Below are 27,337 nucleotides of genomic sequence, written 5' to 3'. Positions count from 1 at the left end.
TCCTCCGGAAGGGGGGAGGGAGTCTGGGGATTTGCCCTGTAACTGACCCCTCTCGGCCTCCTGCTGGCCTCCTCCACTTAGTTTTATCCTACTTTCACCTCAGCTTCCGCTTTCTTGGCGACAGCAGAACCCACAGGATCACAAGGGGAGGTGGAAGTTGGAGACTCCAGGGGCCCTACCCCATCTCAGCCTGTGTCTTTAAGAGCCGGGGCGGGGCGACCTCCGAGGGGCGTGTCCTTGGCCACGCCCCATCTGGGGGCGTGGCCGAGGCTGGGCCAGCAGCGCCAGCTCGAGGCGGTCGCTATTGGGCAGCTTCGGTGGTGGCGCCCTGGCCGGCGATCGGAACCGAGGTCGCGCAGGACGGGGCTGCTGGCGGGGACCGGGCGGCCCCGAGGCCCGGCAGGAACGAGCTTTGACGTTCGAGGCTCCAGGCGCGGCCCGAGGTAAGCGAAGCCGCCTGCACCCCCACCTCGCACCCCAAGTTCAGCTTCTCACCCTCAGACGGCGCCAGAGACGCAGCGGGTCGCGGCCATCGCGCCAAAGCGTAGCCCGGTTCCGTGGTTCCGTCTTCCCTTCGCAGTGCTCGCCCTGGCCACGCACGCAGAAGACGCTCAGTAAGTGTTTATCGGAGATGAGTGGGCGGCATGCAGGAGGCTGAGGCAGGAGGATCGCCGCAAGTTCAAGGCCAACCTGAAATGCATAGCGAGACCCTGTCTCAAAATAGAAAGAAGAAATGTGTGGCCAGTGGAGGGGAGAGGTGCACCAGGTCTCTATTAGGGGGACTCGGGGCGCAGCGCTGTGTGGTCCACATCCTCAGAGTCTGTGTCCATTTCTCAGAGGAAAATGGGACCCAGGGAAGTGGGCCGAGTGTTTCTCAGACCACAAGGTGCCCCAAGCAGCTGCAGGACAGTCAGGAGGAACAGTGAGAAGCAGTGAAGGGCAGGGGCCTTCCTGTCCTCCTGTCCCCTCCCCTCCCCTCCTTCGGCTGCCTGGACATTGGGAAATGTTTGGGCAAAGAATTAAAAAAAGAGAGAGACAGAGAGAGAGAGAGAGAGAGAGAAACCCAAAAACATTGTTTTATGAACTTTGTTTTTCCTGATGGCAGAAATGAAACACACTCATTGTAGCACAGGTAGGAAAGTGCCCTAAGTCAGGCAGTGTCTTGCTATGTAGCACAGGCGGGTTTGGATTTACAGCCTTCCTGCCTCAGCCTCCCAAGCGCTGGGATTACAGGCGTGAGCCACCATGCGCCGGCTGGTTTAAATTCTTTAAAGAAAAAACAAAGCCCCTTCCCACTGGCACTGATGAGGTGACAGAGGCCCTTTCTGCTGCTGTGTGGCCTTAAGCAGCTGGTTCACTTCCCTCTGCCTCTGTCTGGCTGTGTGACTGCCCCGCTGTGTGGTTTAGGGTCGCTGGCAGGGCTCCTCTGAGCCCCAGTCCCTCCTCTGTGGAAGCAGAGGGCAGCCAAGTGGCCACTTTCCTCCTGGGGAAGCAGGACTGGGAGTAGCTCTGCCTCGTCCTGCCTCTGTGTGCCTCTTTTAAAGTGGGTGTAACACTAGTGTCCCCGTGGGCCTGGGTACAGTGCAGTTAGGAGCTCATTCCCTCCAAAATGAACAGCAACGCTGCTCTGAGCCAGGTGCGGTGGGACACACCTACAATCCCAGCGTTCCAGGAGGCTGAGGCAGGAGGATTGCAAATTCTAACCTGGCGTGGGTAATTTAAAAATGTATTGAGACCCTGTCTGGAATTTTAAAAACTGCAAAGGGCCGGGGATTTAATTCAGTGGAAAACCCCGGGTTTAATCATCTGGCGTGTACACCGTCCTGCCGGCTGTGGAACAGGACAAGTCCACCCCGAAGTGGGCCTCCCGTGTTGAAGGCTCTGAATCCCGCCCCGCTGCTCCCCACATTCCTCTCCCCTGCACCCCAGTGGGGGAGGACGGAGGACGAGGCAGACCACTTGCTGCGGGATGGAGCCTGTGAGTGCCCCCGCCTGGGGCTGTTGCTCTGTCCGAGGCTCCTTGGCTGGGGAGGTGGGGGCAGCACAAGCCCGTCCCTTCTGCTGGGTCCCTGCCCGTTGGCGATACAGTGTCTTCTTTCCCCGCCCCGCAGCTGCTGGAGCCCTGAGCTGAACCTGGGCAGGTGAGGCAGGTGAGGCCTGGCCTGAGGCCGATGGCCAACAGATGGCTGGAGCCGCAGTGGCTGCTGGGCTGGCTCTGTGTGCTGCTGATGACAGACACAGCGTCCGGGACCAGGAACCTGTCCACGGGGACAGCCCAGTTTCCAGCTCCAGGTGTCAGCCAGCCCCCAGCGGTGGATGTGAGTATCCCAGCCGGAAGCCGGGGTTGGGTGGGAGCGCTCATTCCGCTGCGGCAGGCACTGGACGTGTGCTGAGTCGGGCATGCAGCTGAAGCCTGCGCTGCACCAGGGGACAGTGAGGACCCGGTCCTTGCCTCCCAGTCTCTGGGCAGACGAGTGAATACATTTAAACTGCATGTGGTGGCATTCGATGATGAGCCCGGCCATTTGGAAGGCTGAAGCAGGAGGATCCCAGTTTTGAAGCTAGTCTGGGTAACTTGGTGAGGCCCTGGCCCAACATAAATAAAGAGGAATGGGCTTGGTGGTGTGTATATGTAATCCCAGCACTCTGGGAGGCTGAGGCAGGAAGATCACCACCTGGGCAATTTAGGGAGACCCTGTCTCAAAATAAAAATTTTCCAGAGGGCTGGGAATGTAGCTTAGTGCAAAGGTACCGGGTTCAATCCCCAATATCATAAAAGCAAATACTTAAAAGGATTGGGGTGCAGCTCAGTGGCAGGGGCTTTGCTTAGCAGGCCTTGGGTTTTACCCTTGGTACTGGAAAAGGAAAGCAGAAGTGAACTTGGGCAGCCAGGTGGTGAACTGCTGAGCGCCCTGCCGAGGGCAGATGGATCAAAGCCGGGCGGAGGGTACATCCAGCTGCTTCAGACTGAGGGTCTCTGGTGGCCTCTGTGAGGAAGTGACCCTTGAAACAAGCCCTGCGTGGATGCAGGAAGTCATTGACATAGACATCTGAGAGAAGACCATTCCTGGCAAAAGGAACAGCAAGTGCCAAGGTCCTGGGGCAGGAACAAGCCCAGGGTGCTTCTGGACAGTGACTGGAGGGAGGATTGTTGGTAAAGAGCACAGAGGCCTTTGGGGCTGAGGCTGGGAGGTGAGAATGATTACAGTGGAGGGTCTTGGCAGTGGCACGTCAAAATAGGAGTGTCTGGCTGCTGAGGGGAGAATGGACCGAGTGGGCAGAGGGGAGTAGCCAGGGAGGCCCCTACCACCATGGAGGTGAGCAACACCTGGAACAGAGAGGGAGGCTGTATAGTAAATGTTGCACAGCAAGCAGGATCTACTGATGATCAGGAGCACATAGTGGTGAGGGAAAGAGAAACTGGCCAAGTGTGGTGGTGCATACCTGTAATCCCAGCACTCGGTTAGGCTGGGGCAGGAGGACCATGAGTCCAAGGCCAGCTTGGGCTTCATAGTAAGATCCTGTCCAAATAAAGAAGAAAGGAAAAAAACAGAAAAAGAAAGAAAGAAACCCACAGGATAATTCCAGCTAATGAGTAAAACAAAACAGAGAGAGGATATGGTAGAGAGAGATGGGGCAGGGGCAGCTGCTTTGCTCCCTGAGGAGCGGACTTTTTGAATTAGACCTTGATGCTTCCTGAAGATGCTTCGTGGGAGGAGCAGCAGTCTAGGCAGAGGGTGACCCATAGGTGCAAAGGCCCTGGTGATACAGGGGAATGAAACTCCCAGTCTATTCTATGTCTGGTTCGAGTTTGGATTCTCTGAAAACCAAGAATGAATTTTAGGAACAACGGAGGTTAAGAGTGGGATATATTTATTGAGAGAAAGAAACCCACTCGGGGCTCCTTCTGTGTCTCAGTGGGTTGCCTGGGACTCTGTCTTTTCTAGGGACTTTTACAGAGTAAAATCATGAGGTTATTTGGGTCCAAGGTGGGGAAAAATGGGAACTTACAAAGTGGGGGATAAGGTGGGACAGAACTGTGGTCAACCAATAAGATTAAGTGCTCAAGTAAAATTGATTAAGTGAGGAACAAATGGGGGAGCGCGTCACATAGTAAGAGGGGCATGCTTAGCAGCAGTGACTCTTCCTGTAGAGGGACAGTCCTGACGTCCTCAGGGTGATGACAACTATTTGGACCGTGGATCCTTAGGATGTGGTTGTGTTTGCTTTGCCTTTTGTCTTGAGAGCCGGCTCACAGCAGGAGGTGACTGTCTCTTCCAAGGCTGCAAGATACCAGTATTTCTGCTCTGGCTCTTTTGAGGGCCCAGTCCTGGCTGACTGCCTGTAATATTTCTAACTAACTCAGCTGCCTATAACCTAGGGGAGGGGAAGAATAGTGTTTTCCCAGGCAAACTCCGGGGAGCAGGGCAGGAGAGGTGCCACATGGGTGCCCCCGCTCTGACTTGAGTTGTTCCCGGGGTGCCGCGGGAGCCATGGCAGGATTTAGAGTGCTGATGGGCGCTGCAGACTCCTGCTGGCTGCGTGGGGCAGAGCAGGCACCAGGGAGCCAGCTGCAGCATCCTGCTCAGGGGGTGGCAGTGGCCTTGGCAGGGTCCTGGCTGGGGATCCGGGAAGCCAGAGGAGCGGGACGGGTGGCCCTTAGGCCAGGCAGGCATCAGTCATGTGTACCCCGGGGTTGGTGGGAAGGGAAGAGGAAAGTCAGGAGGAAAGTCAAGATGTCCCTCGCCAGGGAACTGCCTCATGCCCCAGGCTTTATGTGCGAATTTAGAGTCCAGTGCCCATAAAAAGTTTGATTGGCACACAGCCATGCCTATCAATTGCTAATCGTGGGTGGGGCCATATTTACATGTTGTGGGCGGGACCCATATTTACATATTGTGGGCGGGGTTACATTTGCATATTGTGGGTGTGGCTTCTCGTTTATACCTGGTGAGCAGAGCCTTGCCCTTACATATTGTGGGCAGAGCCTGCCATTTATGGATTGTAGTTTTTCATGCTGTAACAGAATCACTTGTCCTGAAAGGGGAGAAATATTTGGCTCTTGATAGAAAAGATTTAGCCAGGTGTGGTGGCAACCAGCTATAATCCCAGCATTTGGGAGGCCGAAGCAGGAGAATCACACCAGTTCAGAGACCAGCCTGTCCTGGGCTACACGGTGAGACTGTCTCAAAAAAAACCAAAATAAGATAAAACCATGAACTTATTATTTTACAAGTTCCAGTATCAGAAGCTATAAATGGTTTCTTGGGGCTAACATCAAGGTCTGTCTGGCTGTTTCCTCCCGGAAGCTGGGGTAGTGGGGAGGGATGCTTCCCTGTCTTTCCGGCTCTCACTGTGTGGCTTAGGCTGGTTTTGAACTCAGTGTATGGCCCAAGGTGGTTTTGAGCTCAGGATGATCCTCCTGCGTCAGACTCCCAAGTATTGAGATTATAACCTCTTCTTCCTCTTGTCAGAGCTCTTGGGGTTCCCTTGGCCCCAGACAATCCAGAATAATTTTTCTGTCTCAGACTCCTCAATGGTATCACAGATTTAGCCACGGAAGGTGATGGATTCACAGGTTCTGTAGCACTGGGATCTTTGGGGGCAAGATGGGGAAGGCTGAGGCAGTGCCGTGACCTCCCCCACCCCAGGAGCTACATCTGCATGACCACATTTGGGAACAACAATCAGAGTCTAAAATCTCAGGCCTTTCTTGGTAGCCGATAACAAATGGAAAGATGCCTCATTTCCTCGTTTAATTTATCGGTTTCTGTGGAGCCCGGGGACTCTGGCAGTCTGCATCCTGCGGGAGGCCGTGAACTGTGTGACATCAGGGTGTCAGTAGCCAGAGCTGATCCGATGACAACTTCAGTTCAGCTGAGGGAACCGCAGCCCAGAGACGCCCAGGGGCTGCCTGAAGGTCACCCCGAGTGCTGTGGCCAACCCGGTGTCACACACAGGGCTCCCTATGCCCCGTCCCTGTCTGGCAAGTGGTGTCCATGTCAGGTGAGGGCTCAGCTGGCCGCAGCAGCTTCTTTTCTGCAGGCTGTGCAGACTGTTTGTAACGGGACCATCCAGTGAGGAATGCAGTTAACTCCTAGCAGGCCTGTCCTTGGGACTCTTCCTTCCCTGCTGGCCGGCTTCCGGTCCCCTCTGACCCCTGACCCTGGAGAAGAGGGAGGGGGGCCAGAGTGGCCCATCTTCCTCTTCCATGACAGCTGATGGAGGGGAGTGTTGGGGACTGAGGAGCGGACTTGGGCGGACTGGGGGCCGCCCCCATGCAGGAAGTTGCTCCTGGAGGCCCTGCCCTTCTGAATCATCTCTGACAGGCTAGGGAGTGGCTCCTGGTCCTCGCCAGTGACCCTGAGGACCTGGAGGAGACAGGGGGAGGGGAGGAAGTGGGTAGTGCCCAAGGAAGAGGCTGTGTCCAATCCATTGGGCAATTTATTTTTCCCAGAGCTGCGGCCCGTGACTGTGACACAGAGCCAACCTGAAGCCTGGGAACAGTCACTTGGCCTCTCTGTGTATCTGTTTCCTCATTTCTGAAGTAGAAAAAAATTTTCTTTTTAATTTTTAATTATCTTTAGAGGAGTGAGGCATGAGCCCTGGGCCTTTGCACTGAGCGACAGCCCCATTTTCCAATCCTTTTAAAGTTTTTATTTTGAGACAGGAGCTCAGTAAACTGCCCAAGCTGGGCTTGAACTTGCAACTCTCCTGCCTCAGCCTCCCAGAGTGTTGGAGTTCCAGGCGCCACCACCTTCAGCTTGAAGTAAAAACAGCTGTGCCAGCCTCCTAAGTCTCGGAGGAAGAGCCAGTGAGGTGAAGCCATGGGGGTCCTTCCGTGCTGGGCACTGGGCCAGGGCTCGTGGGCGGGCAGAAGTGGAACAAGTCTGTGGCCTTGCAGCTGGCTGAGCGATTTCAAAACATGACCTGGGTGGAGGGTGCCTGTGATGGTTTGTGTGCACTTGGCCTAGCGAGGCTGGTGGCAGTGCCAGAGAGCGTCCTGGAAGTGTTTTGGGAACCCAGAATTGCAAGATGATTGTGGTAGGCTGGCAGAACACCTCTTGCAAAAGCTAGACCTAGTATTCTTGTTACTAGTTTTTTTGTGGTGCTCCCCTGAGTGCCCAACCACAGAGTCGTGCCCAAGGCTCAGGAGGTGCATTTTATTTTATATTTATTTTTTGAGGGTACTGGTAATCAGTTTTGGGACCTTGTGCTTGCCAGGCAGGTACCTGTGCCGCTGAGTTATGTCCCCAGCCCAAGGGGCATATATTTAAAGCCCTTCTGCTAAGAGTGGGAGTCAGGAGGCCAGATGGAAGCTTCTGCAGGGGTAGAGGTGGAGAGAGGGGATGGATTCAAATTTTCAGAGAAAAATAACCAGGCGTGGTGATGCACAGCTGTAATCCCAGCACCCAGGAGGCTGAGGCAGGAGGATTGCAGCAAGTTTGAGGCCAACCTGGGCTACCGTGTGAATTCAAGACCAGCCCAAACTACAGATGTCTGCCTCAAACACTCCCTCCCCTAATAAATAAAGTAAGAAAGAAATAAAGAATATAAAAATTTAGGGCGGGGAAAGGGCCCAATGGTAGAACTCTTGTCAAGCTCATGTCAAGCATGCTCCAGAGCATCAAATCCCAGCACCAAACCAATAAACCAAGGAAACCCAAAGCGTAAATGTTATCACTGCAGCCCTGAGAGGAAATGGTCCCAGCAGCTCCAGGCTCCCTGGGTGACCTCATCTCCCTGGCAAAGGCCAAGGTCCGTTGGATTTCTGGGTACCAACAACAAAAATAAAACCAGAAAGGATTTGCCTGGGGCCAGAGTAGGGAGTGAATCATCCTCTCTGCCGGGAAGGAACCTGCCCTGACTTTTGTCTCTGGGTGGGGCCGGGGCTCTATGGGGCAGGGGAGGGGACCTAGAGCAGAAATCTGAGACTCTCTCCTACGTGAGTTTGGTTTTTGCCTTTTGCATTGTTAGGGATGGAAAATAGCATCTCACACAGGCTAGGCACGCGCTCTTCCACTGAGCAACATCCTAGCCCGTTTTATTTTATTTTATTTTATTTATTTCGAGACAGAGTCTCACTAAGCCACCCAGGCTGGCCTGGAACCTTCCAGTCTTCCTGCCTCAGCCTCCTAGTGACCTAGGATCACAGGCATGTGCCGCGGTGTCCAGCTGTGTATGCCGTGTTTTGATACACACTCAGCTCTTTGGGTGTTGCAAATAGTGCTCTGTGTGCGTGCACAGACAGCTTCTCTGAGGCTCCCTGGGCGCATGCCCAGAGGCAGGATTGCCAGCTGGGCTTTGAGGAGCTGCTGTCCTACGGTCCGCAGCCATTCCCGCCGGTGGTGCGCGCAGGCTCCTGCTTCCCCACATTTACCAACATTTGTTACTCCTCTATTTTTGTTGTGCTGGGGGTGGCCCTCAGCTTCCCACTGAGTTGCCCAGGCTGGCCTCGAACTTGCAGCTGCCCACCCGCAGTGTTTTCTATAAAGGCAGCCATGGCTTTCACACTGCTCTTAAAAATGCTGAGGAGGCTGAGCCTGGTAGTCCATGCCTGTGATCCCAGCACTCAGGAGGCCGAGGCAGGAGGGTCACTTTGAGTTCGAGGCCAGCCAGGACACATAGCAAGACCTTGTCTCAAGAAACCAAAACCAAACAAACAACAGCATAAACAGCTCCAGCACCTCCAGCTTCCTGGTTCCAACACGGCTCTGCCTGAGTGGACACTGCGAGCTGGCCGGAGTCTCCTCACCCGATTGCAGTAACTTCCTCCTGCGGTCCGCTGTGCAGAGTAATCCAGGCATTTTGAGCTCGTGCCCCTGTACCTGGCCTGGGACACCGCACCCCGTGTGTTGGTGCACAGTATGAGTTCATGTCATGTGTATCAAATGTGACAGGCACACACAGTGGTCAAAGCTGTTGCAGAAACAGGAGGCTTAGGATGGGGCTGAGGCGGTGGCTCGTGGTAGAGCACTTGCTTGGCGTGTGTGAGGCCCTGGGCTCCACCCTGGCAAAGAAAAAGGGGAAACCGAGGGTGAACTCTTCTTTCGTCCATGTTGGTATGGAACTCGGGTCCTTTGCAGTGAGCTACAGGCTCGGGTCTTTTTTTTCTTTTGGCCGTTTTCTTTGTGTGTGTTGTATTTTATTGGTACACCTTAGGTACACATAACTCCATCCCAGGGCATGTGTACCTGTGCACGGGACAGGACACCTCTTTTTTCCCATTCCCCACCCCTGCCTTCACGCCCTGCTCCCCTCCTGATTGGCAAAAGCTTCCTTCCCATTTCCCCTCTGGTCTCCTTTTTTCTTCTCCTGTCTTCCCGTCCCCTTTCCCCTCCCCCTAGCTCCCCTTCCCATTTGAACATTTTCTACCCATTTTCCAGTATCTATTTTACATTTTGGTCCTTACTACACTTTTGGGGTCTCACACCAGAAACAACGCAGTATGTAAACCTGTGTGTCTGGTTTATCTCACTTGGCAGGACGGTCTCAGTGTCCTTCCATCCAGCTAGAAATGTCCCAGCCTGGTCTTTCTTTATGGCTGAGTACTGCTCCATATATATATATAATCTCACATCTTTTATTTTTATACCGGGGATCAAACTCACAACCTTGCACTGCTTACACCACTGAGCTAAATCCCCGGCCCTTACCACATCTTCTTGATCCATTTATTTGTTGATGGGCATCCGGACTGTTTCCAGGATTTAGCTGTTACAAACCGTGCTGCTGTATACACAGGTGTGCGTATATCACTGTGGGGTGACGCTTTAAATTCTTTCGGGAAGGTACTAAGAAGGGGATAGCTGGGTCGATGGGACCTCTAGTCTAGTTTTTTGAGGAATTTCCACACTAATCTCCACAGTGGCTGCAGCAGGCTACACTCCCACCGACAGTGGAGAAGGCTTCTTTTCCCACATTTGTTACTGAATTTCTGAACACAGCCGTTCTTTCTGGAGTGAGATGGAATCTCAGTTCTAATTTACATCTTTTGAATGACCAGTGATGTGGAATTTTTTTTAATATATTCATTCTCCATTTCTACGCCTTCACTTGAGAAATCTCTGGTTATCTCAGCTGCCCATTTTTGGGTTGGGTCTTTAAATTGTGGGGCTCTGATTTTTTTAAAATTTGTTATATGTTCCAGATATCAGTCCTTTATCTGAGGAACAGCTGGCAAAATTTCTTTCCCACACCATGGGCTGTCTCTTCACTCTGTTGGTGGTTTCTCTTGCTGTGCTAAAGCTTTGTAATAAGATGAGATCCCAGTGGTTGATTCTTTGTGATGGTTCCTGTGTGATTTGAATGTTGTACATGAAGTCTTTGCCTACACCAGTGTCTTCAAGAGTTTTCTACCCACTTTTATCTTCCAACAGGTTTAGTGTTTCTGCCTTATTATTTAGATCTTAGATCCATTTTGATGTTAGTTTAGGGCATGGTGAGAGATACGGGTCTATAATATTCAGCATGTGTAGAGCCAGTTTTTCCAGCACCATTTATTAGGGAGGCTGACTTTCTCCTAGTGAAGGTGTTTGACTCCTTCGTCACAGATGAGGTTGATGAGTGTGTCTGGAGTGTTTCTGTATCTCCTTTGCATTAAGCTATAGCCACAGCATTTAATTTTTTTTTAATTTTGAGATAGCTAATTTGCTAAGTTGCCCAGGCTGGGAAGGAACTTGTGATCCTCCTGCCTCAGCCTCCCAGAGTGCTGGGATTGCAGCTGTATGCCACCTCACCCAGCAACAAGACTTTTTACAAATAAAACCGTGCAGTTGGTACTTAAAGGGTAAGGGGGACTTGGAGATGGGCTGCAGGGAGTTTTGGTCCAATTGCTTAGTGGGCTTGGTCCAGCAGCCCTTGGGGACCCTGTCCCTAATGTCCCCTCCTCCTTTCCCCCAGTGTCGCCACGTGTACAGCCTGAACGCCTCTGACCGCTGTGACTTCATCCTCGCCAATCCCGACTGCCACAGTGACGGCGGCTACCTGGACTACCTCAAGGGCATCTTCTGCTACTTCGCACCCAGCCTCCTGCTGCTGACCGTCACCCTCTATGTGCGTCCCCGTCCAGGGGCTGGGGAGAGGGCCACGTGGCCCCACAGGGACTCACCTGTCCCCTCTCCGTCCCCACCAGGTCCTGTGGCTGCTGTACCTGTTTCTGGTTCTGGGAGTCACCGCAGCCAAGTTGTGAGTTGGGCCCTGGGTTTGGGGGCCCTGGGGCCAGCTGCCCGGTCTTTGTGGGAGTCCTCACCGCCCGCTTTTTTTCCTCCACAGCTTCTGCCCCAACTTGTCAGCCATCGCCACCACCCTCAAGCTGTCCCACAACGTGGCAGTATCCTTCAGCTGGGGGCCCTCCCTGTGGGTGGCTCAGGCCCTGCAAGGACCCTCCTTGACATGCTCCCCATGGTGTCACCTTCCTGGCCTTTGGGAATGGCGCCCCCGACATCTTCAGCGCAATGGTGGCTTTCTCGGACCCGCGCACAGCCAGCCTGGCCATCGGGGCTCTGTTCGGTACATGTGGCCCAGCGGGGGCAGGGAGGTTGCAGGGGTTTGGGGGTGTGGGGGTGTGGAGTGCAGAGGTGCAGGGGTGCGGGGTGCTGACTGCTGCTGTCCTCCAGGTGCCGGCGTGCTGGTCACCACCGTGGTGGCCGGCGGCATCGCCATCCTGCGCCCCTTCGTGGCCGCCTCCCGGCCCTTCCTCAGGGACATCGCTTTCTATATGACGGCCGTGTTCCTCACCTTCATGGCGCTGTACCTCCGCAGGGTCACGCTGGCCTGGGCCCTGGGTGAGCGGCGGCTGCTGGGCAGGGCATTCAGGGCAGCGGGATAGAGACATCAGCCTGGGACACTGAGAGCCAGCCACGGAGGGGTGGGAATGGGGGTGGGCAGCTCGGTGACGGTGCACACCCTGTATGCAGCCTGCCTGGGCCTGTACGTGTTCTACGTGGTCACCGTGGTCCTCTGCACTTGGATCTACCGATGGCAGAGCAGGAGAGCCCTGATCTACTCCGTGCCCGGGTCCCCAGGTGAGCTCTGCATCACGTGGCCCTCGAGGCATTGCTCTGATTTCCTGTCCAGCCAAGACCCTCTCCTGCTTGCTCTGTGCCATCAGCCTCCTCTGCCTCTGTCAGGGTCCTGGCTGCCCCTCCACGGAACCCCAAATGCCTGAAGGGGTTACCCTCACATGCACCAGTATACAAATACACCATGCAGCAAACGCACGACACCAAATATACAGTTTACATGTGCACAGGTATGTACAGCACACACCATACGTGTACGTACACAGGTAACAGGCAGAAAACACAGGCAGATACAAATCCATGCAGACACACCAAGTAATCCTAGTACATAGCTGTAATCCTAGTACTCAGGAGGCTGAGGCAGGAGGCTCGCTGTGAGTTCAAGGCCAGCCTGGACTATACAGCAAGACCCCGTTAAAATACAGTGCCTGCCTAGCACACTGCTGGAGGATCTCATGCCAAAACCCTCCCCTGCCCCCCATCATCTCCTGCAGAGTTGCTGTCGGACTCAGAAGAAGACCACATGTCTTCGAATACCAACAGCTATGACTATGGTAAGGCCGGTGTCCCAGGCCTGCTGGGCTGGGGTGAAGACGTGGGGAGAGGGCTGCCTCGGCCCGACAGCTGGCTGCACGGGGGCTGGGGTGTCTGAGAGGAGGGGCACCGAGGGCAGAGGGTGCCTGAACATGCAGCCAGTCCTCCCACACCCTCCTGTCCTTGAATGCAGGTGACGAGTACCGGCCACTGTTCTACCAGGAGACCACAGTGCAGATCCTGGCCCAGGCCCTAAACCCCCTGGATTTCCGGAGGTGGAGAAACCAGTCGGTGTCCTGGAAGGTCCTCAAGGTGCTCAAGGTATGAAGAGGCCCCAGAGGGCTGGGGATTTAGCTCAGCGGCATAAGCACCTGCCTTGCAAGAACACAGTCATGAGTTTGATCCCCGGTACCGAGCCCAGAGCCAGACTCCCAGTGGCCCAGGTACAATCCCAATGGAGCAGTGCTGGGCACTGACCCCTGGGCGCTGGGTGCTGGGGTGCTCAGGCGGCCCCTGGAAGCCGGAAAAGGCAGAGGTATCTGTTCGGAATCCGTGCAGTCCAAAGTCACAGCAGTCACAGCCCCTGTCCTACAGTGTGGGGCGGACACTGCGGACCCTGAGGAGGTCCCACTCCCGCCTGCCTGTGCAGCTGCCCGTGGAGTTCCTACTGCTCCTCACTGTGCCTGTCGTGGACCCGGACAAGGACGACCGGAACTGGAAACGGCCACTCAACTGTCTGCACCTGGTCATCAGCCCCGTGGTCGTGGTCCTAACGCTGCAGTCGGGGGCCTGTGAGTACCCCTGGGGCACGGACACAGTGTGGGGCACACAGCAGGCAACTGGGCATGCTACACACACCTGTCACCCCGCAGTCGGGAGGCCGGAGCAGGAGCATCGCAGTAAGTTCCAGGCCAGCCTGGGTGACCAAGTCCAAAAAATCAAGCCAAAACAAAAGTATGGCACTGTCAGTTGGTTTAGCTGGGCCTGGGCCACCTTCTGGAGCCCATTCCGGGTGCCCCAGTGCGGAAATCACCACGGTGCCCTTGTCATCTGTGCCTGACTCCTTCCCCTGCATGGTGCGGCCTGAGGGTCTGTCTGTCCCTTGATGCGGCAGACGGAGCTGGACAGGCTGGATCGGGTATCTCGGGTACGGCCTCTCCCCTGCCTCTGCCCTCCGGGCTGCAGAGCCGGAGCCACAGAGCGTCACATCTCTGCCCACAGACGGCGTCTATGAGATCGGTGGCCTTGTGCCCGTCTGGGCTGTGGTGGTCATCGCTGGCACCGGCCTGGCATCTGTCACCTTTTTCGCCACCTCCAACAGAGAGCCCCCCAGGCTCCACTGGGTAAGAACCCCGTGCTCACAGGAGGGACCCCAGCCGCGTGGCAGGGTTTGTGTCTGTTCAGGGTTGGCTTCTTGGCATGGCTTTCCCCCAGCTGAATTCCAGTGCAATGCAGTTTACCAATTTCCATTATGTGTGGTGTCGGCCTGGGTGGGGCATTGGCTCGGCCCCTCCCCCAGCACCACTTTCCGTCCCTATGGATCTGACCTCTTGGGACATCGCAGATTATCATACAATCAGCGGCCTTTCCTGCCCCGCCGCCTTCACCTGCAGTAGTGTTCCGTGGCTCATCTGTGTTGGAGCACGGGTCAGCCCTTCATTCTTCTTTTTTTCCTGAGACAGGATCTATTAGCTCAGGTTGGCCTCGAACTCCCATCGATCCTCCTGCCTCAGCCTTCCAAGTGCTGAGATGGTAGGCGTGTGTCACCACAGCCAGTACCTTTTCCGCTTTGGCATGTGGGGTTCTGGGGATTGAACTTGGCACACCGAACACCGGGTCTGTGTCCCACCACAGAGCTCACCTTTCCCTTTTATGCAGAATGACTTTTCACTGTGCAAACATGCCTTAGGTTGTTTGTCCTTCCATCTGTCCGTGGTCATTTGCTTTGCTTCACTTTTTGGCTGTTAGGAAAAAGTACTTCTGTAAATATCTGTCTACATTTTTTTGTGTGGAGCCAAGCATGATGGCACATGCCTGTAATCCCAGCACTCAGGAGGCTGAGGCAGGAGGACTGTAGCAAGTTTGAGGCCAGCCTGGGCTACATAGTGGTTTCAAGGCCAGCCTGAATTATACAGTGAGACCCTGTCTCAAAAGAGAAAGAAAGAAAGAAAGAAAGAAAGAAAGAAAGAAAGAAAGAAAGAAAGAAAGAAAAGAGAAACAATATTCCACTAGCCTTTAATTGAGTACATGTTATGTGCGAGCATTAATCACTTATATTAATAGCGTGAGGGTTCGGAACTGTACTCATCTTACAGAGGAGGAGCTGAGGCTCTGTCCAGTGGGCCGGCCCTGGTCCCACCTAATGCCCTCTCCTCCGCAGCTCTTTGCTTTCCTGGGCTTCCTGACCAGCGCCCTGTGGATCAATGCTGCTGCCACAGAGGTGGTGAACATCTTACGGTCCCTGGGTGTGGTCTTCCAGCTGAGCAACACGGTCCTGGGGCTCACACTGCTGGCCTGGGGGAACAGCATTGGAGGTGACTCAGGGATGGTGGACCTCTGGGGTGGCACTGTCACGGCATGGGTCTCGAGTACCCTAGCCAGAGCTGTAGCTAAGTCTGCCCTCAGCATGTGCCAGGTGCCCACTGTCATTATAGACCCACGGGTGCTTGACGTGTCCACGGGTGTGTAGCATGTAGGCATTCACCCTCCATACTCCCACACTCATCTAGCTCCAGCAACCAGGGAGGTTGACCGGGCTGCGCACTGTACCAGTGCATCCCAGTAAGCAGACAGGGAGAGTACGTCCTAGCCTGCCTTCCATTCACCTTTTGGTTACTGTATCTCCTGATCCACATAGAGGGGCTGCCAGTGTTAGCAGCAGATGGGGCACTTGTAAGAAGTTGGTATATTATACCACACCCACAGAGTTGCTCCTGGCTAGTGCCAGGTCCAGGTGGCCTTTGTCAGTGTTTGTTGACTGCATAAGCAAGGCCCAGGCAAGCCACTCCAGGTCCTCTTGTTCCCTGCAGATGCCTTCTCGGATTTCACGCTGGCCCGCCAGGGCTACCCGCGGATGGCGTTCTCAGCCTGCTTTGGAGGCATCATCTTTAGTATCCTTTTTGGGGTGATGCCTGGCCTCAGGCTGCCATCATGGCTGTGCCACACCTGGAGGTCCAATAGGGCTGTGTGTGTGCGCGTGGTGGGTATTGAGAGTTCTGACCTTCCTCAGGACCTAATTAGTGACGGGGATTCTCCACACATGCGTTCGGTGGGTGGCAGTTGTCACTGCTGGGTGTCACGATGCACACCTGGAATCCCTACACTCTGGGAGGCTGAGACGGGAAAGCCTGAGCCCAGCCTGAGCCATTTGCTAACTTACTGAGACCCCATCTCAGAATAAAAACATGTAAAAAGGCAAGTCCACGCAACCCCAGAACTGCAAAAAAAACAAACAGGGACACAGGGTATGGCTGTGGTCCAAGGACACTTTATTTATAAATGCAGACCTTTGCTAGTTTGGCCCAAGGGCTGTTAGCCAAGCCAGTCCACGTAGGCGAGCCAGGGAGAGCCAGGCCGGGGCAGGTCCAGGGCTCTGATGCAGACACCCTGGCTTCTGTGCCGTGGCCTCTGTGCCATCTCCCAGCCCTCAGCCACCTCCTTGTAGCTTGCAGGGACTCGGGCGGCAGGTTGGGGAGGTGAAGCACCCAGGATGCCCAGCAGTCTGGCGGTGACCCACGTCCACGCTCAAAGCTGACTTCAGACTCACTGCATAGCTCAGGCTAACCTGGAACTCTAGATCTTCCTGCCTCAGCCTCCGGGTGCTGGGATTACGGTTGTGCCCCACTGCACATGGCACCTGCTTTGATCCTCACAGGCCAAGTGCAGAGTGTGTGTTCTGCACTAGCCCCAGGTGTGGGCTCTTCGGTGGAGAGCTTGCATGGTAGGGCACCCCACACCCCAAGGCTGGGTCCAGCAGGCGGGGACCCTGGCATGGCCAGAGAAGGACAGCTGCTCCCACAAATTTCCTGAACCAGAGCAGATATGCTGGTGGGCGTGGGGCTGGGCTGCCTGCTGCAGATTGCTCGGGGCAGCTCAGAGGTCAAGGTGAGTGGCCAGCACCCCTGGGAGCCTTCCCTGTCCTCCTCTCGTCTCTGCCCTGAGACCTGTTCATGTCTCCTGGGGGAGGGACCTTGTTTGAACTTGTGACATGTCTGCTTTGTAGAAAAGTTGAAAATAGTTTGCCAAGGGTTGAAAAAAATGTATTTCTTAAGGCTGGGGATTTGGTTCCGTGGTATAAGCACCTGCTTGGCAAGCGAGTGTGAGGTCATAAGTTCGATCCCTGGTACCAGAAAAAAATGTATTTCTTGCAAGTTGACAGCGAAACCAGGATTTTTCCGCAGCTGGGAGGATGAGGCAGGAAGCCCTGGGTTCAGATTCTGGTCCCATCCTTTACCTTGCTGTGTGACTTGGGCAAGTCAGGGGTTCTTTGGGCTCCGGCTTTCTCATCTGTGCAGTGGGGTGGCCAAAGGACAAGGGAGTATGGAGCTGACCGCCGACCCGAACTCTGGGGCTGGGAGGAGAGAATAAAGATGCACCCTGGAAGCAGGGAACCCCCAGATCAGGGGAAGTGCTGAAACACAGGTGACTGGCCTGGCCTTTTGGGGGCCTCAGGATGTCCCAGGGGCACACGAGACCTGCTTCTCTGGGGCATCACCTGGGACTCTGCTTCCGCCTGATGCCAAGGACTGAACCCAGGACCCCGCTCGCTGTACCCAAGGGACCCTGGGTCAGCATTTCCACAAGTGCCCTGAGGTCGGATGCAGGCCTTACAAGGTTCCCGGGAAACTGCACACCCTCAGGCGGGAAACAAGTGCAGGGCTGGGCAGGTATGGGAATGGGGGCTCGAGCTTGGGCCTCCAGCCTAAGTGCTGTTCAGCAGGACCTGAACTCAGGCGGGAACAAATTAAAAGCGGGAGGGAAGTGGCCCAGGGGCTGTTTGTAAGCCTCCTTAGGCTACGGCACTTACGGAGGTTAACAGATGGCAGTTAGCTGATTACAGGGAGTTGGGGGGCACGGGTCACCAAGAAGCATCTAGGTCCTATATAGGGTGCAGACTGCTAATTACTAGGGCCTTTAACAACTCCCCCCCAAACAAACAGCTACCTAGAGCTTGAAAAGGTTGCTTTTTCTGAACGGTAAACATCTGTCTATACTCTTCCTGGGCCTACAGGCTCCTTTCCTTATGGACCCTAAGGCAGTTCCAGATAATAAGGCTTTAGACTCCCCCATTCCCGGCCCCCAGCTAGTACTCTGTGGTTTGCACTCTGCAAGCGGGCATGCATTTCCACACCTTGGCGCAGTTCATGAAATGCTCTGGCTGTTAAATTGCCTAAGACAGATGCGAGACAACACAGCGAGTGTCTTTGGTGACTGCCTTGTTTAAAAAAAAAAACATATTTAAAGAAATTTTAATTATTTATTTGAATGAGAATCTAAGTTGTCCACACTGGTCTGGAACGAGCCACCCTCCTGCCTCAGCCTCCCCGTCTCTGCGGCTACAGGCGTGCCCACTACACTCAGCAAAGTCACACTCTGAGGTCCTGGCTGGACATGGAATTTGTGCAATATAGAAGCCCCCATCTGGAACGTACTGGCCCTTCCTCTCAAGCCCTCAGCTCTAGGGTCCTGGAGTTGGTGTGGGCACCCTCCTGCCCAGTGTCTGCTCTGTGACAGCTAGGACCTGAGTTAGTCATCCAAGCCACCAGCCCACACTATTAGAGACCACAGCGCTGCTCGGGCTTCACACAATGCCTGCCACACAGTAAGCACTAAGTAGACACACACAGCATGGCCACCACCTCTGCAGAAACCTCACACACTTTTATCATAAAAACTCGAACACAGGACAGGTGGGAGGTTACACAGCAGGTGCACAGGGGCTCCCCACCCTTTTTTAATTAATTCACTGTCCCTCTGTCCCCGTTCACCCTCTTATTTCCTGATAAACATGGAAGTTCCAGCTCGGCTCGGGTAACCTAGTGACTTAGCGAGACCCAGTCTCGCAAGCAAAATGGCCCTGGAGTGCAGCTTAGCACCAAGGCTCTGGCTTAGGCCCCGGCATGCAAAACAAAACCATAGAATCCCGAGCCCTGGGCACCCAGCGGAGGCCCGGAGAAGCGGGTGAAGCAGTGCCATAGCTGGGCCCCTGCTGTGGTGCTTGAGTCTCAAGCGCTGGGGTCACATGCAGGTGACCCAGGCAGCAGGCCCAGCGGTGCCCCAGCCACACACTGCTGGCCGCAGCCCTTTCGTTTGTTTCCCACAGCTGGAGCCCGACGGACTGCTGGACTGGGTGCTGGCCGGCGCCCTGGGGCTCAGCCTCGCCCTCTCCCTGGTGGCCGTCCCCCTGCAGTGCTTCCAGCTCAGCAAGGCCTACGGCATCTGCCTGCTGCTCTTCTACGCTGCCTTCCTTATTGTGGCCCTGCTCACGGAATTTGGGGTGATTCACCTGAAAACCGTGTGACTGAAGCCATGTGGTGTGTGGCCGTGCCATGGAGGGGTTCCTGTGGTCTCCCGAGAGCAGAACGGGACAGCTCCTACAGTGGCTGCAGCTCCAACGCTGGACCTGGGGCTGCTTGGTGGGGCTGCGTGCCCACAGGGCTGAACCCTGGGGCGACCTGACCGCCCTGGGGAAGCTGGGCTGGAGGCCACTGGATGCAGTCAGGGCAGCAAGTGACTGTAGAGGTCAGCCCTGCCCCGTCCCTTGCTGGCTTCTGGCTGCCTGCACCTCCCCAGACTCTGACAGCTGTGTGACCCTGGCAGAGTCCAGGGACCCAGACTGCGGGCTCAGGATGTGCTCTAGGGCCACATGGGTGGACAAAGAGCAGACAGACCCACCCTGCTGTGAATTTCCAGCTGTCACAGTCATAAACCAGAAGAAACATGGATGGTAACGCATGTCATTGGACCCAGTGGTCCCAAGGCCTCTCACCTGGGCAGCCACGTGACTGGATAGTGGCTCTGGACTGTCCTTGGGGCCCTGGACCCAGGACACCAGGTCTCCTGACTGCAACACAGGAGTCTGCTTAGCTCAGGGTGCGGGGTAGGACTCCCGCCTTTCAATACTCAGTTCGGATTTGCCTTCAGCTATCGGAGAAGGGATTCAGCATTTTCTAAATAAAAATGGAGTTATATCAAGTGTACAGGAAGTGGCTACCCTGGCTCTTACGGGTTCTTTCCCTGGGCCGGGTGAGGGTGCACCGAAGGTGGGGGTGAGGTGAGTGAATGGGGCCCCTCCCACCAAATAACCAGAAGTTACACGGTTTACAAAGCACAGGCTTTTAATATTAATATGCCAGAGATCCAGAGACGCAGTGGGTTTCTAGGTAGCAAATCATCAACATACAAAATCTTACAGGGCTGCTCCTGCGATCAGTACAAAATGATTGTCCGCATGGTGTGAAGTAAGGCTGGGGTGGGGGAGGAGGAGGCAAAGAGCCTTGGCCCAGCGGGAGGGCACGGTGGCCCTGCTGCCCTGGACAGGCTGTGACCGGGGGAGTCTGCAGCAAGGGTCACCTGGTCCTGCTCAGCTGTGATGTGGGGATGGGGTGGAGCATCTGAGCTAGATGACATCCCTGGGCCCTGGAGTCACAGCTGGGGGCACCTGGTGGCTGGCACTGGCCAGGTGACAGAGCTCATCACTGGCTGGAGTCTGGCCCACCAACCCTACCACCACTGTGCAGATCTGACCAGGCCAGGGCCAGGCGGGGTACTAGTGACCCCCCTGCAGCAGGACTGAAACACCCACCAGCTCTGCAGGTCAGATGCTCAGGTCACATACCTTGCCCCCTCACGAGGCTGCCCACCCCCCAGAATGCCCATTCCAATACACAAAAGCAAAAAGGCACCCAAATGTGCAAATAAGGGTTCCTCTCTGGAGAGGAGAGCTCTGGCCCGGGCTCCATGAGCTCCGGCAGTGACGGATGGCCCTCCAGAGAGGAAGAGGACCATGTCATCTCCTGACTATCCTGGAAAGTGTTTTCCCAAAGGCTGTGCTTAAAAACTCAGGACACCACTTTGCCCTGCTTCAGACAGAGGGCGCCCAGCTGCCTTCCAGATTAGCCTGGCCCTGGGGGGTGACAGGGTGGAGGAGGGGACTGGGACTGCTCCCCAGGATCAGGCTCTGCCTGCTTGGCAGCTCCAATCCCTGACCTCTGCCCTGTGCCACCTGGCCACGCCCAGCTAGTATACAGACCACCCACGAGGCACTGGGTTAGCTGGGTGCCTGCACGAACCTCTTAAAATAAATTCTGCTGTGGAATACCCCAGAGTAATGAGTTCCCACCTTGGCTGCAGCAAGCACCCCTGCGCCTGTGACCCTGTTCCCAGCACCCACTGGGGAAGGCCCACCCCAGGAAGAGGACCTGGTAGAGAAGGCCCAGGCAGGAAGTGACCGTCTTCTCTACCTGGTGTCTGTCCAGCCAGAGGCTGTGGCAGGAGGATTACCAGCCATAACACTAAAGCAACGTGCACAGGAGAGGACTCACAGAGGTGGGCCTGAAACGGGTCAGTGCCACCTCTGGCCTGGCCCTGGCTACCCGAACCTGACCACTCTCTATGACATCCCTCTTCCCTCCACGGGACGCCCATCCTACATTATCGTCTGAGAAATACTGCCGGGGTGGGAGTGCTTTTCTTCCCCTGGTAAGTGGTTTTGTCCCCTCAGCCAGACACATGCCCGTGACAAGGTCACAGGGAGGTTAGTAGGGAGCTCTCGGGGGACACGGGCCTGGAAGCAGCAGCAGGAGGCCCAGCCCGCCCGGCTCTTTGGGGACGGCCCTTGTAAGGCCAGGAGACTGTGGCATCTGGAAGACAGGGCCAGGCGACTCTGCGTGGCATCTGCTGGTCCGCACTCTCTACAGACGTGTGCGTATATGTGAGTGTGTTCACACACGTGCTCCCGGTACGTGGCGGGAAGAGAATACTACTGTTATTGCATAGAAGAGATGGCTTCAAGAGCTGGCGCTAGGTGACCGTCTGTGAGCGCTGGCGACTGTAGGGGGCCTGCTGGGTGGCGGGGTCAGTGCCTCCGTGGAGCTGCCGCTGGGCCTCCTGCTCCCTGGCGTGTTCCGCGTACCACTCCTGGGGGCAGAGCGCGGGGGGGCTGAGGGGGACTGTCCTTCCCAGCCTGTGCTGTACCCACCACACCCTCTCCCTCGGGGTGGTGGACATGGGACACAGCCATAGCCCACCCCGCTAGGACTGAGCAGGACTGGGGGTTCCGAATGTGGGGCAGGACCTGCTGGTGACAGGCACTTGGCCCACATCATCTTTCTGATTTTGAGCCGGCCTTACTATGCTGCCCAGGGTGGCCTCACACTTGTGACCCTCCTGCCTCAGCCTCCCTAGTAGCTGGTATTATGGGTGTGAACCACCTTGCCCAGCTCATATCATCTCTTTAACCAGGTAACCACAGATCGCAGAGGTTTAAAAGCTTAAAGAATAATTCAAGCCAGGAAGCTGGCACCCGCCTGTGATCCCAGAGCTCCGCTGAGGAGGACTGCTGGGACTTCAAGGCCAGCCTGGATTCCACTGAGAGATCGTGTCTTTAAAAAAAGAGCCAGGTGCGGTGGCCCGTGCTTGTGATCCCAGCACTCAGGCCCATGCTTGTGATCCCTGAGGCAGGAGGATCGTTCAAATTTGAGGCCAGCCTGGGCTACAAAGTGATCTTAAGGCCAGCCTGAACTGCATAATAACTCTGTCTCAGAAAGACAGACGTAGGCCGGGGATGTAGTTCAGTGGTATAAGTGTCTGCCTGGCAAGCACAAGGTCCTGTGTCCAATTCTCAGTACCCTGCCCTCCCTCGAGGACACACACACACACACACACACACACGATAAAACAGTGCAATCGTGCGCTTTCGGAGCCCTGTGGCTCTGGGAGGCAGGCCCTGTTTCAGGTGGGGGTGGAACCCAGGCCATACTCTGACACCAAGTTCAGAGGCTACTGTGTGTGCCCAAGGGAAGTGGCCCACCATCTCTTGGGTTTCCAAAAAAAGTGGTAAAGTCAATTCCGGGAGCTGAGCTCCAGGCCTCAGGTGTGGACATGGTCATCACTGCCTTGGTGAAACAAGGATTCCGGCCAGAAGGACACCCGAGCAGGCTGCGGTACAGAGGCCCCAGGGAGGGAGAACACAGGCAGGACCCTGGGCTGGGGGGCCCCCTCCGATGGAAGGCCCCGTGCCAGCCACGTGTGCTCTGGGAGGGTTTTCAACACAGTGGCCAACACGGAGAGACAGGGAGACTGTCTGGAAGATATTTGGCCTCTCCCTTCTCTTAAAACAAAAGCCCCAACAGCCCTGGACAATCGGAGCACCTAAGTGGCTGGGCACAACAAGGCTCACTCCTTTGGGGAAGCAGGGCACGGCCACTGTCTGGGGCAACACGTCCCGCTGGACGGCCAGGCCTCTCCTCTCTGTCCATCTTGACTCCCGCTGGCAGCTTCTCTGCAGCTCGGGCAGAGCTGGGTGGGAGGCGATGCCGGGCCACTGTGCTGGGCAGGAGGGTCAGATCCATGGGGACAAGGCAAGGGGCCCCTGCAGTGTCACTAGCGATGTCCCCACATCTCTCTAGCCTCCGTGTCCACTGGGACAGGGCCTGAGGCCTCCTGGGGGAGCAGGGCCTACCTGGATCTCCTCCTGGTACATCTTCAGGCTCAGGTCGCTTTTGGTCCTTGACCTCCGCCCCAGGAACACCAGGGAATTTTGCTAAAGAAGAGCAGAGGCTGCTGCTGGGCTCGGCCACTGCTGGCCTGAACCTGCCTATGCCAGGGCCTGGCGCAGTGCCACAGTGCTCTCCCACCCTGCCCGTGCCTGCAAGGTGCCACCTGAGGGCAGGGAGGACGCTGAGCCGACACCTGCCTGCAGGCCTTCGCCCCCCACCTGGTACTTCTCCATCTGCGAGAGGGTCTCGAGCAGCCGGGTGACATCCGAGGAGGCCCCTCGCGCCCCGCGATACAGCTCCAGGACGGCCACCAGCTCCTCCTTGGAGATTTCCTTCTCAACGGTGATGCCACCATCCACTGCGAGGAGGGAGCCCTAAGCTCCAAATCCACTCCCCTGGCCATCAAGGGGACCACCCTCCCCCCGCAGGATGTCAGGGCTGTCTGGGGCTGCCACTTCCCAAGCCTGACTCGCATGGGTTTGAGAGGAGATTGGGCACCGGTGTGACATTCAGTGTCAGAAAACCATTGCTGGATGGATGCACTGAACTGCCAGAGGCTGGCCCCCCTGGACCACCGGCCAGCTGACAAGCCGACAGCCAGCCATGGAGCTGACATGGACAGACAGACAGATAAGACAGAGCTGCCCCCGCCTGTCACCTTCTGAGTCCTGGCTCTTGCGGCTGTAGTTCATCCGGAAGACGAAGGCCTCCAGGATGAAGGCCACAATGATGGTCATCACCACCTGGAGGGGGAAGGAGGTGTCTGGCCGAGGCCTGCACCCGACAGGAGACTGGGGGAGGGGAGGGAGAGGAGGGCACGCAGGGTCTGACCCACCATGGTCACGATGTAAAAGGTCATGAAGTACAGGCGGCTCCAGTGGGAGGTCTGTGAGGTGACACCTTCCTGCGAGGGGACGGGGATGCAGACAGTGAGCCAGAGCACAGGCGACAGTGGCCCCCACTCCCCCAGGTCACCCAGACCGCAGCCCACAGCCTCTCCTCTGGCTGTGGAGGCGGAGTGGGCCTGGCCTCCTGGTCTGACGTCCTCGGAGAGGGTGGCCGAGACCACACCTCCCCCTGGGGGGCCTTACTCAGCATGGCCATGCTGCTGCCTTTTCCCCTTACAGACTATGTCAGCCAGGTTGGCCTTAAACTCCCAGGCTCAAGCAACCCTCCTGCCTTGGCCTCCTAAGCACTGAACTTGGGGACCCTGTCACCATGCCTAGCCCGCTACACTGAAATGTCATCTGTGTGCAGTGGGAGACAGGTCAGAGCTCGGGCTATTGGCCTCTCCTCTCTGGTTGCTGGGAGGAGGCTGGGGCAGGGGCTCCGAGATCTTACCATGATGATGTACCAGTTGTTGACAACCGTGAGCTCGAACAAGGTCACTGTGGAGGGAAGGGGACAGAGAAGCGTCCTGACAGACGGGCCTCTAGACTCCTCTTCCGGGCCCCAGGCCCTTGGTGACGGGGCCACCGAGTAACCGCCTGGACCGTGGGCTTAGGGAAGATCAGGGCCGCACCCTGGGCCTCACCCCCCCGTGCAGGACCAGGACTGGCTGGGGCCAGGAAGCCTCCATCTCTTGGGATCCCCCTTTCTCTATGAGGACCACTTTCCTCCAGCCCCCAGGCTTATCCATGGAACTGGGGGACATAGTAGGGCCTGAGCTAGGGCAGTGCTTGGGCAGGGTCCCCCCACAACTGACATGGACGAAGGGGAGGCGCTGGACCCTGGCCCTGGCTGTGCGGACCACACCCTTCAGCTGGGCCCAGAGCAGCAGGCTCAGCAGTGCCCCGGGCGGCCTGCGGGCTCCACGCACCGAAGCTGTTGAGGATGTTGTCAAAGTTGTTGAGATAATAGTAACCCTCCTCCACCACCGTCTTGTCGCCCACGGTGTGGTTGAGCCAGCGGTAGGCATCGGCCACCGTGCTGGTGCTGGAGGGGAAGAGGGGCAGGAGGGGTCACGAGGTCACTGTCCCCATCCCCGTCCACCCCCACAGAGGACACCCAGCCAGGGCCCCGCCACAGCCCTTTCCTGCTCTGCCCCTCCAGCTCCCTGGGCCACCCCTGCTGGCTGTGGGGCGCTCCCAGCCCTGGGGCCCTGGTGCCACCTCCAGGCCTCTCTGCAGCTGGGGGACACTGCTTTCTGGCTCTGTCACTGCCTCCTCTGCACCCCTCATCTTGGGGGTGAGGCGCTCCTGAGCCCAACGCTTGGTACCAGCTCTAGGTAGAGGAGCCCCCCTTCCTGTCCAGTGCCCTGCTCAGTGTGCCCCATGTTTGGAGAGGCTGTCCCCACTTCAAGGAGACCTCACCTGCCACTCTTGGGAAGGGGTGGCTGGGAAAGGAACCCGAGCCTCCCCTGGGTCGCAAACACAGCCTGTTTTTTGAAACAACTTGCCCGGGTGGATTCAAACTTGTGATACTCCTGCCTCAGCCTCCCAGAGTACTGAGTATGTACCTGTTTCTTTTTCTTTCTTTTTTTTTTTCTTTAGACAGGGCCTCACTATGTAGCCCAGGCTGGCTTTGAACTTTGGCAGCAACTCTCCTGCCTCAACCTCCCAAGTACTGGGATTACAGATGTGATCCATCACGCCCAGCCACCTGCCCATCCTTTACGGCTAAATCCCACACTGCACTTGAGAGTCTGGCACCCAGGGCCACCAGCAGCAGGCTCCACAGAGAGTCCTGGGCCTCTTGCTGAGTCTGCAGCAGCTACTGCTCAGGCATGGCCGGGACAGGGTGTCTGGGACTGAGTGTCCCGGACTGGGTGTCTGGGATATGCCTGTGGAAGGTGCCCTCTGGGTTCTGACATAGTATACAGTCTGTGACCCACTGCTGCGGCTCAGGTCCCCAGCTCACTGTGACACTGAGTACAGTGATTGGGTCACAGGGACCCAATCACAAAGAGGACGCAGAGTCCAGAAGGGCAGCTCAGTGGGCAGGGACAGGAGGGCAGGGAGGCTGCCCTTGGGAGATTTGTCCTTGCCCGGTCCCCGGTCACTGCAGGACAGAGTGGGGGGCAGCCGGGGACTCAGGCTTCTGGCCCCGAGGAAGCAGGAGCCTTTGGGTGGCCCCTGACCCTACCTGGGGGACAGAAATCCACCCAGCACCTCTACCCCGAGAAAGCCCGAGTCCAGGCCCCTCGCGGAGCCCAAGACCCGAGTCCCCCCGCCACTCACTTGCAGCAGTTGGGGTACAGGCGCCCGCAGAAGAACTCCATGCCCACGATGGCGAAGGAGTAGTAGAAGATTAGCAAGGTGAGGCCGAGGCTGGGGGGGCGGAGGGAGGCGTGAGTGCGGGGGGGCGCTCTAGGGTGGGCACCCGGGAGACAGTGGAGCAGCATGACCCCTGCCCACAGGGACTTCGCAGTGGGCCAGGGACACCTGCATGGCCAAGGACCAGCCTCCCCCGAGACCCACCAGGCCCCCGAGTCTGCCCCCTTCTGGGCTCCTCCTCACCCCGATACCTCCCAGCTCGGGTCCCCTGGGTGCAGGCTCAGGACGCTGGCCTGTGGGCCAGGGCAGGGCAGTACCTGGCCATCCGGGGCAGCAGCTCAAACATGGTGTCCAGGACGTTACTGTATCGCTTCTTCAGCTTAAACAGCCTGGTGGAGGGAAGGGAAGGGCAGCCGTCAAGGTGGACGCTTGCACCACCTGCCTTCCGCGCCTGCAGGGGTGGAAGAGGCTGTGGGGCCTCGCGCACGTGGTACGGGACGGTGGCAGCCTCACACAGACCAGGGGAGCACTGCACAACCGAGTCACACCCAGCTCTTTGCTTTTTGAGCCAGGGTTTAGTAGCTTGCATGGGTTGGCCTCAAACTTGCAATTCTCCTGCCTCAGGCCTTTCTGGTGCTGGAGTGACAGGCGCCTGCCACCATACTCGGCTTCCCCACAGCACTTTACGGGGTCTCGAGGCCAGTGGCAACCCCTCTGCTAGTTTACAAACGAGGCAGGTGGCTGAGAAGGCTGATGATGCAGCAAAGTGGGGAAGGAGGCGCTGATGCCCGCAGCTGCAGGAGCTCATCGCTGCATGCAAGAAGGGACACACAGGCCACTAGTGTGG

At 56.7% G+C, this 27,337-nt stretch overlaps 2 protein-coding genes across 8 annotated transcripts in view; one reads left to right on the top strand and one right to left on the bottom strand.

Annotated features, from left to right (window-relative positions):
* Positions 1 to 269: 269 nt before the first annotated feature.
* Slc8b1 (solute carrier family 8 member B1) lies at positions 270 to 19,756 on the top strand. Of its 5 annotated transcripts, none has more exons than XM_063225691.1 (17): positions 270 to 443; positions 581 to 614; positions 2,112 to 2,318; positions 10,903 to 11,055; positions 11,135 to 11,187; positions 11,275 to 11,333; positions 11,407 to 11,511; positions 11,619 to 11,786; positions 11,919 to 12,026; positions 12,518 to 12,577; positions 12,751 to 12,878; positions 13,207 to 13,348; positions 13,779 to 13,900; positions 14,938 to 15,091; positions 15,483 to 15,667; positions 16,597 to 16,661; positions 18,880 to 19,244. In XM_063225691.1, the coding sequence occupies exons 3-17, from the start codon at positions 2,172 to 2,174 to the stop codon at positions 19,055 to 19,057; spliced, it is 1,827 nt and encodes a 608-aa protein (XP_063081761.1). In that variant the 5' UTR covers positions 270 to 443; positions 581 to 614; positions 2,112 to 2,171; the 3' UTR covers positions 19,058 to 19,244. The 5 variants fall into 5 exon arrangements, with proteins under 5 accessions (XP_063081761.1, XP_063081760.1, XP_063081759.1 ...); XM_063225690.1 differs by adding an exon at positions 1,842 to 1,978 and having other exon boundaries at positions 270 to 614; XM_063225689.1 differs by lacking the exon at positions 581 to 614.
* Positions 19,757 to 19,876: 120 nt separating this feature from the next.
* Positions 19,877 to 27,337, bottom strand: part of Tpcn1 (two pore segment channel 1) — a 52,292-nt gene continuing 44,831 nt past the window's right edge. For 2 of the 3 annotated variants that reach the window (XM_003461357.5, XM_013151245.3), the window contains 9 exons: positions 26,808 to 26,879; positions 26,455 to 26,544; positions 25,095 to 25,210; positions 24,617 to 24,663; positions 24,111 to 24,179; positions 23,934 to 24,018; positions 23,494 to 23,633; positions 23,239 to 23,319; positions 19,877 to 21,695 (listed from right to left, as the gene is read on the bottom strand). In XM_003461357.5, the coding sequence (XP_003461405.2) occupies positions 21,579 to 21,695; positions 23,239 to 23,319; positions 23,494 to 23,633; positions 23,934 to 24,018; positions 24,111 to 24,179; positions 24,617 to 24,663; positions 25,095 to 25,210; positions 26,455 to 26,544; positions 26,808 to 26,879 (817 nt within the window). In that variant the 3' untranslated portion in view covers positions 19,877 to 21,578. The remainder of the gene's footprint in view (positions 21,696 to 23,238; positions 23,320 to 23,493; positions 23,634 to 23,933; positions 24,019 to 24,110; positions 24,180 to 24,616; positions 24,664 to 25,094; positions 25,211 to 26,454; positions 26,545 to 26,807; positions 26,880 to 27,337) is intronic. The other variant, NM_001278760.1, reaches the window with a different exon arrangement.

This window comes from Cavia porcellus, unplaced genomic scaffold (assembly GCF_034190915.1).
Source record: "Cavia porcellus strain 051 isolate PalLab524CR breed Dunkin Hartley unplaced genomic scaffold, mCavPor4.1 scaffold_16, whole genome shotgun sequence".
Lineage (NCBI taxonomy): Eukaryota > Metazoa > Chordata > Mammalia > Rodentia > Caviidae > Cavia > Cavia porcellus.
This window is presented reverse-complemented; position numbering and strand designations above follow the sequence as displayed.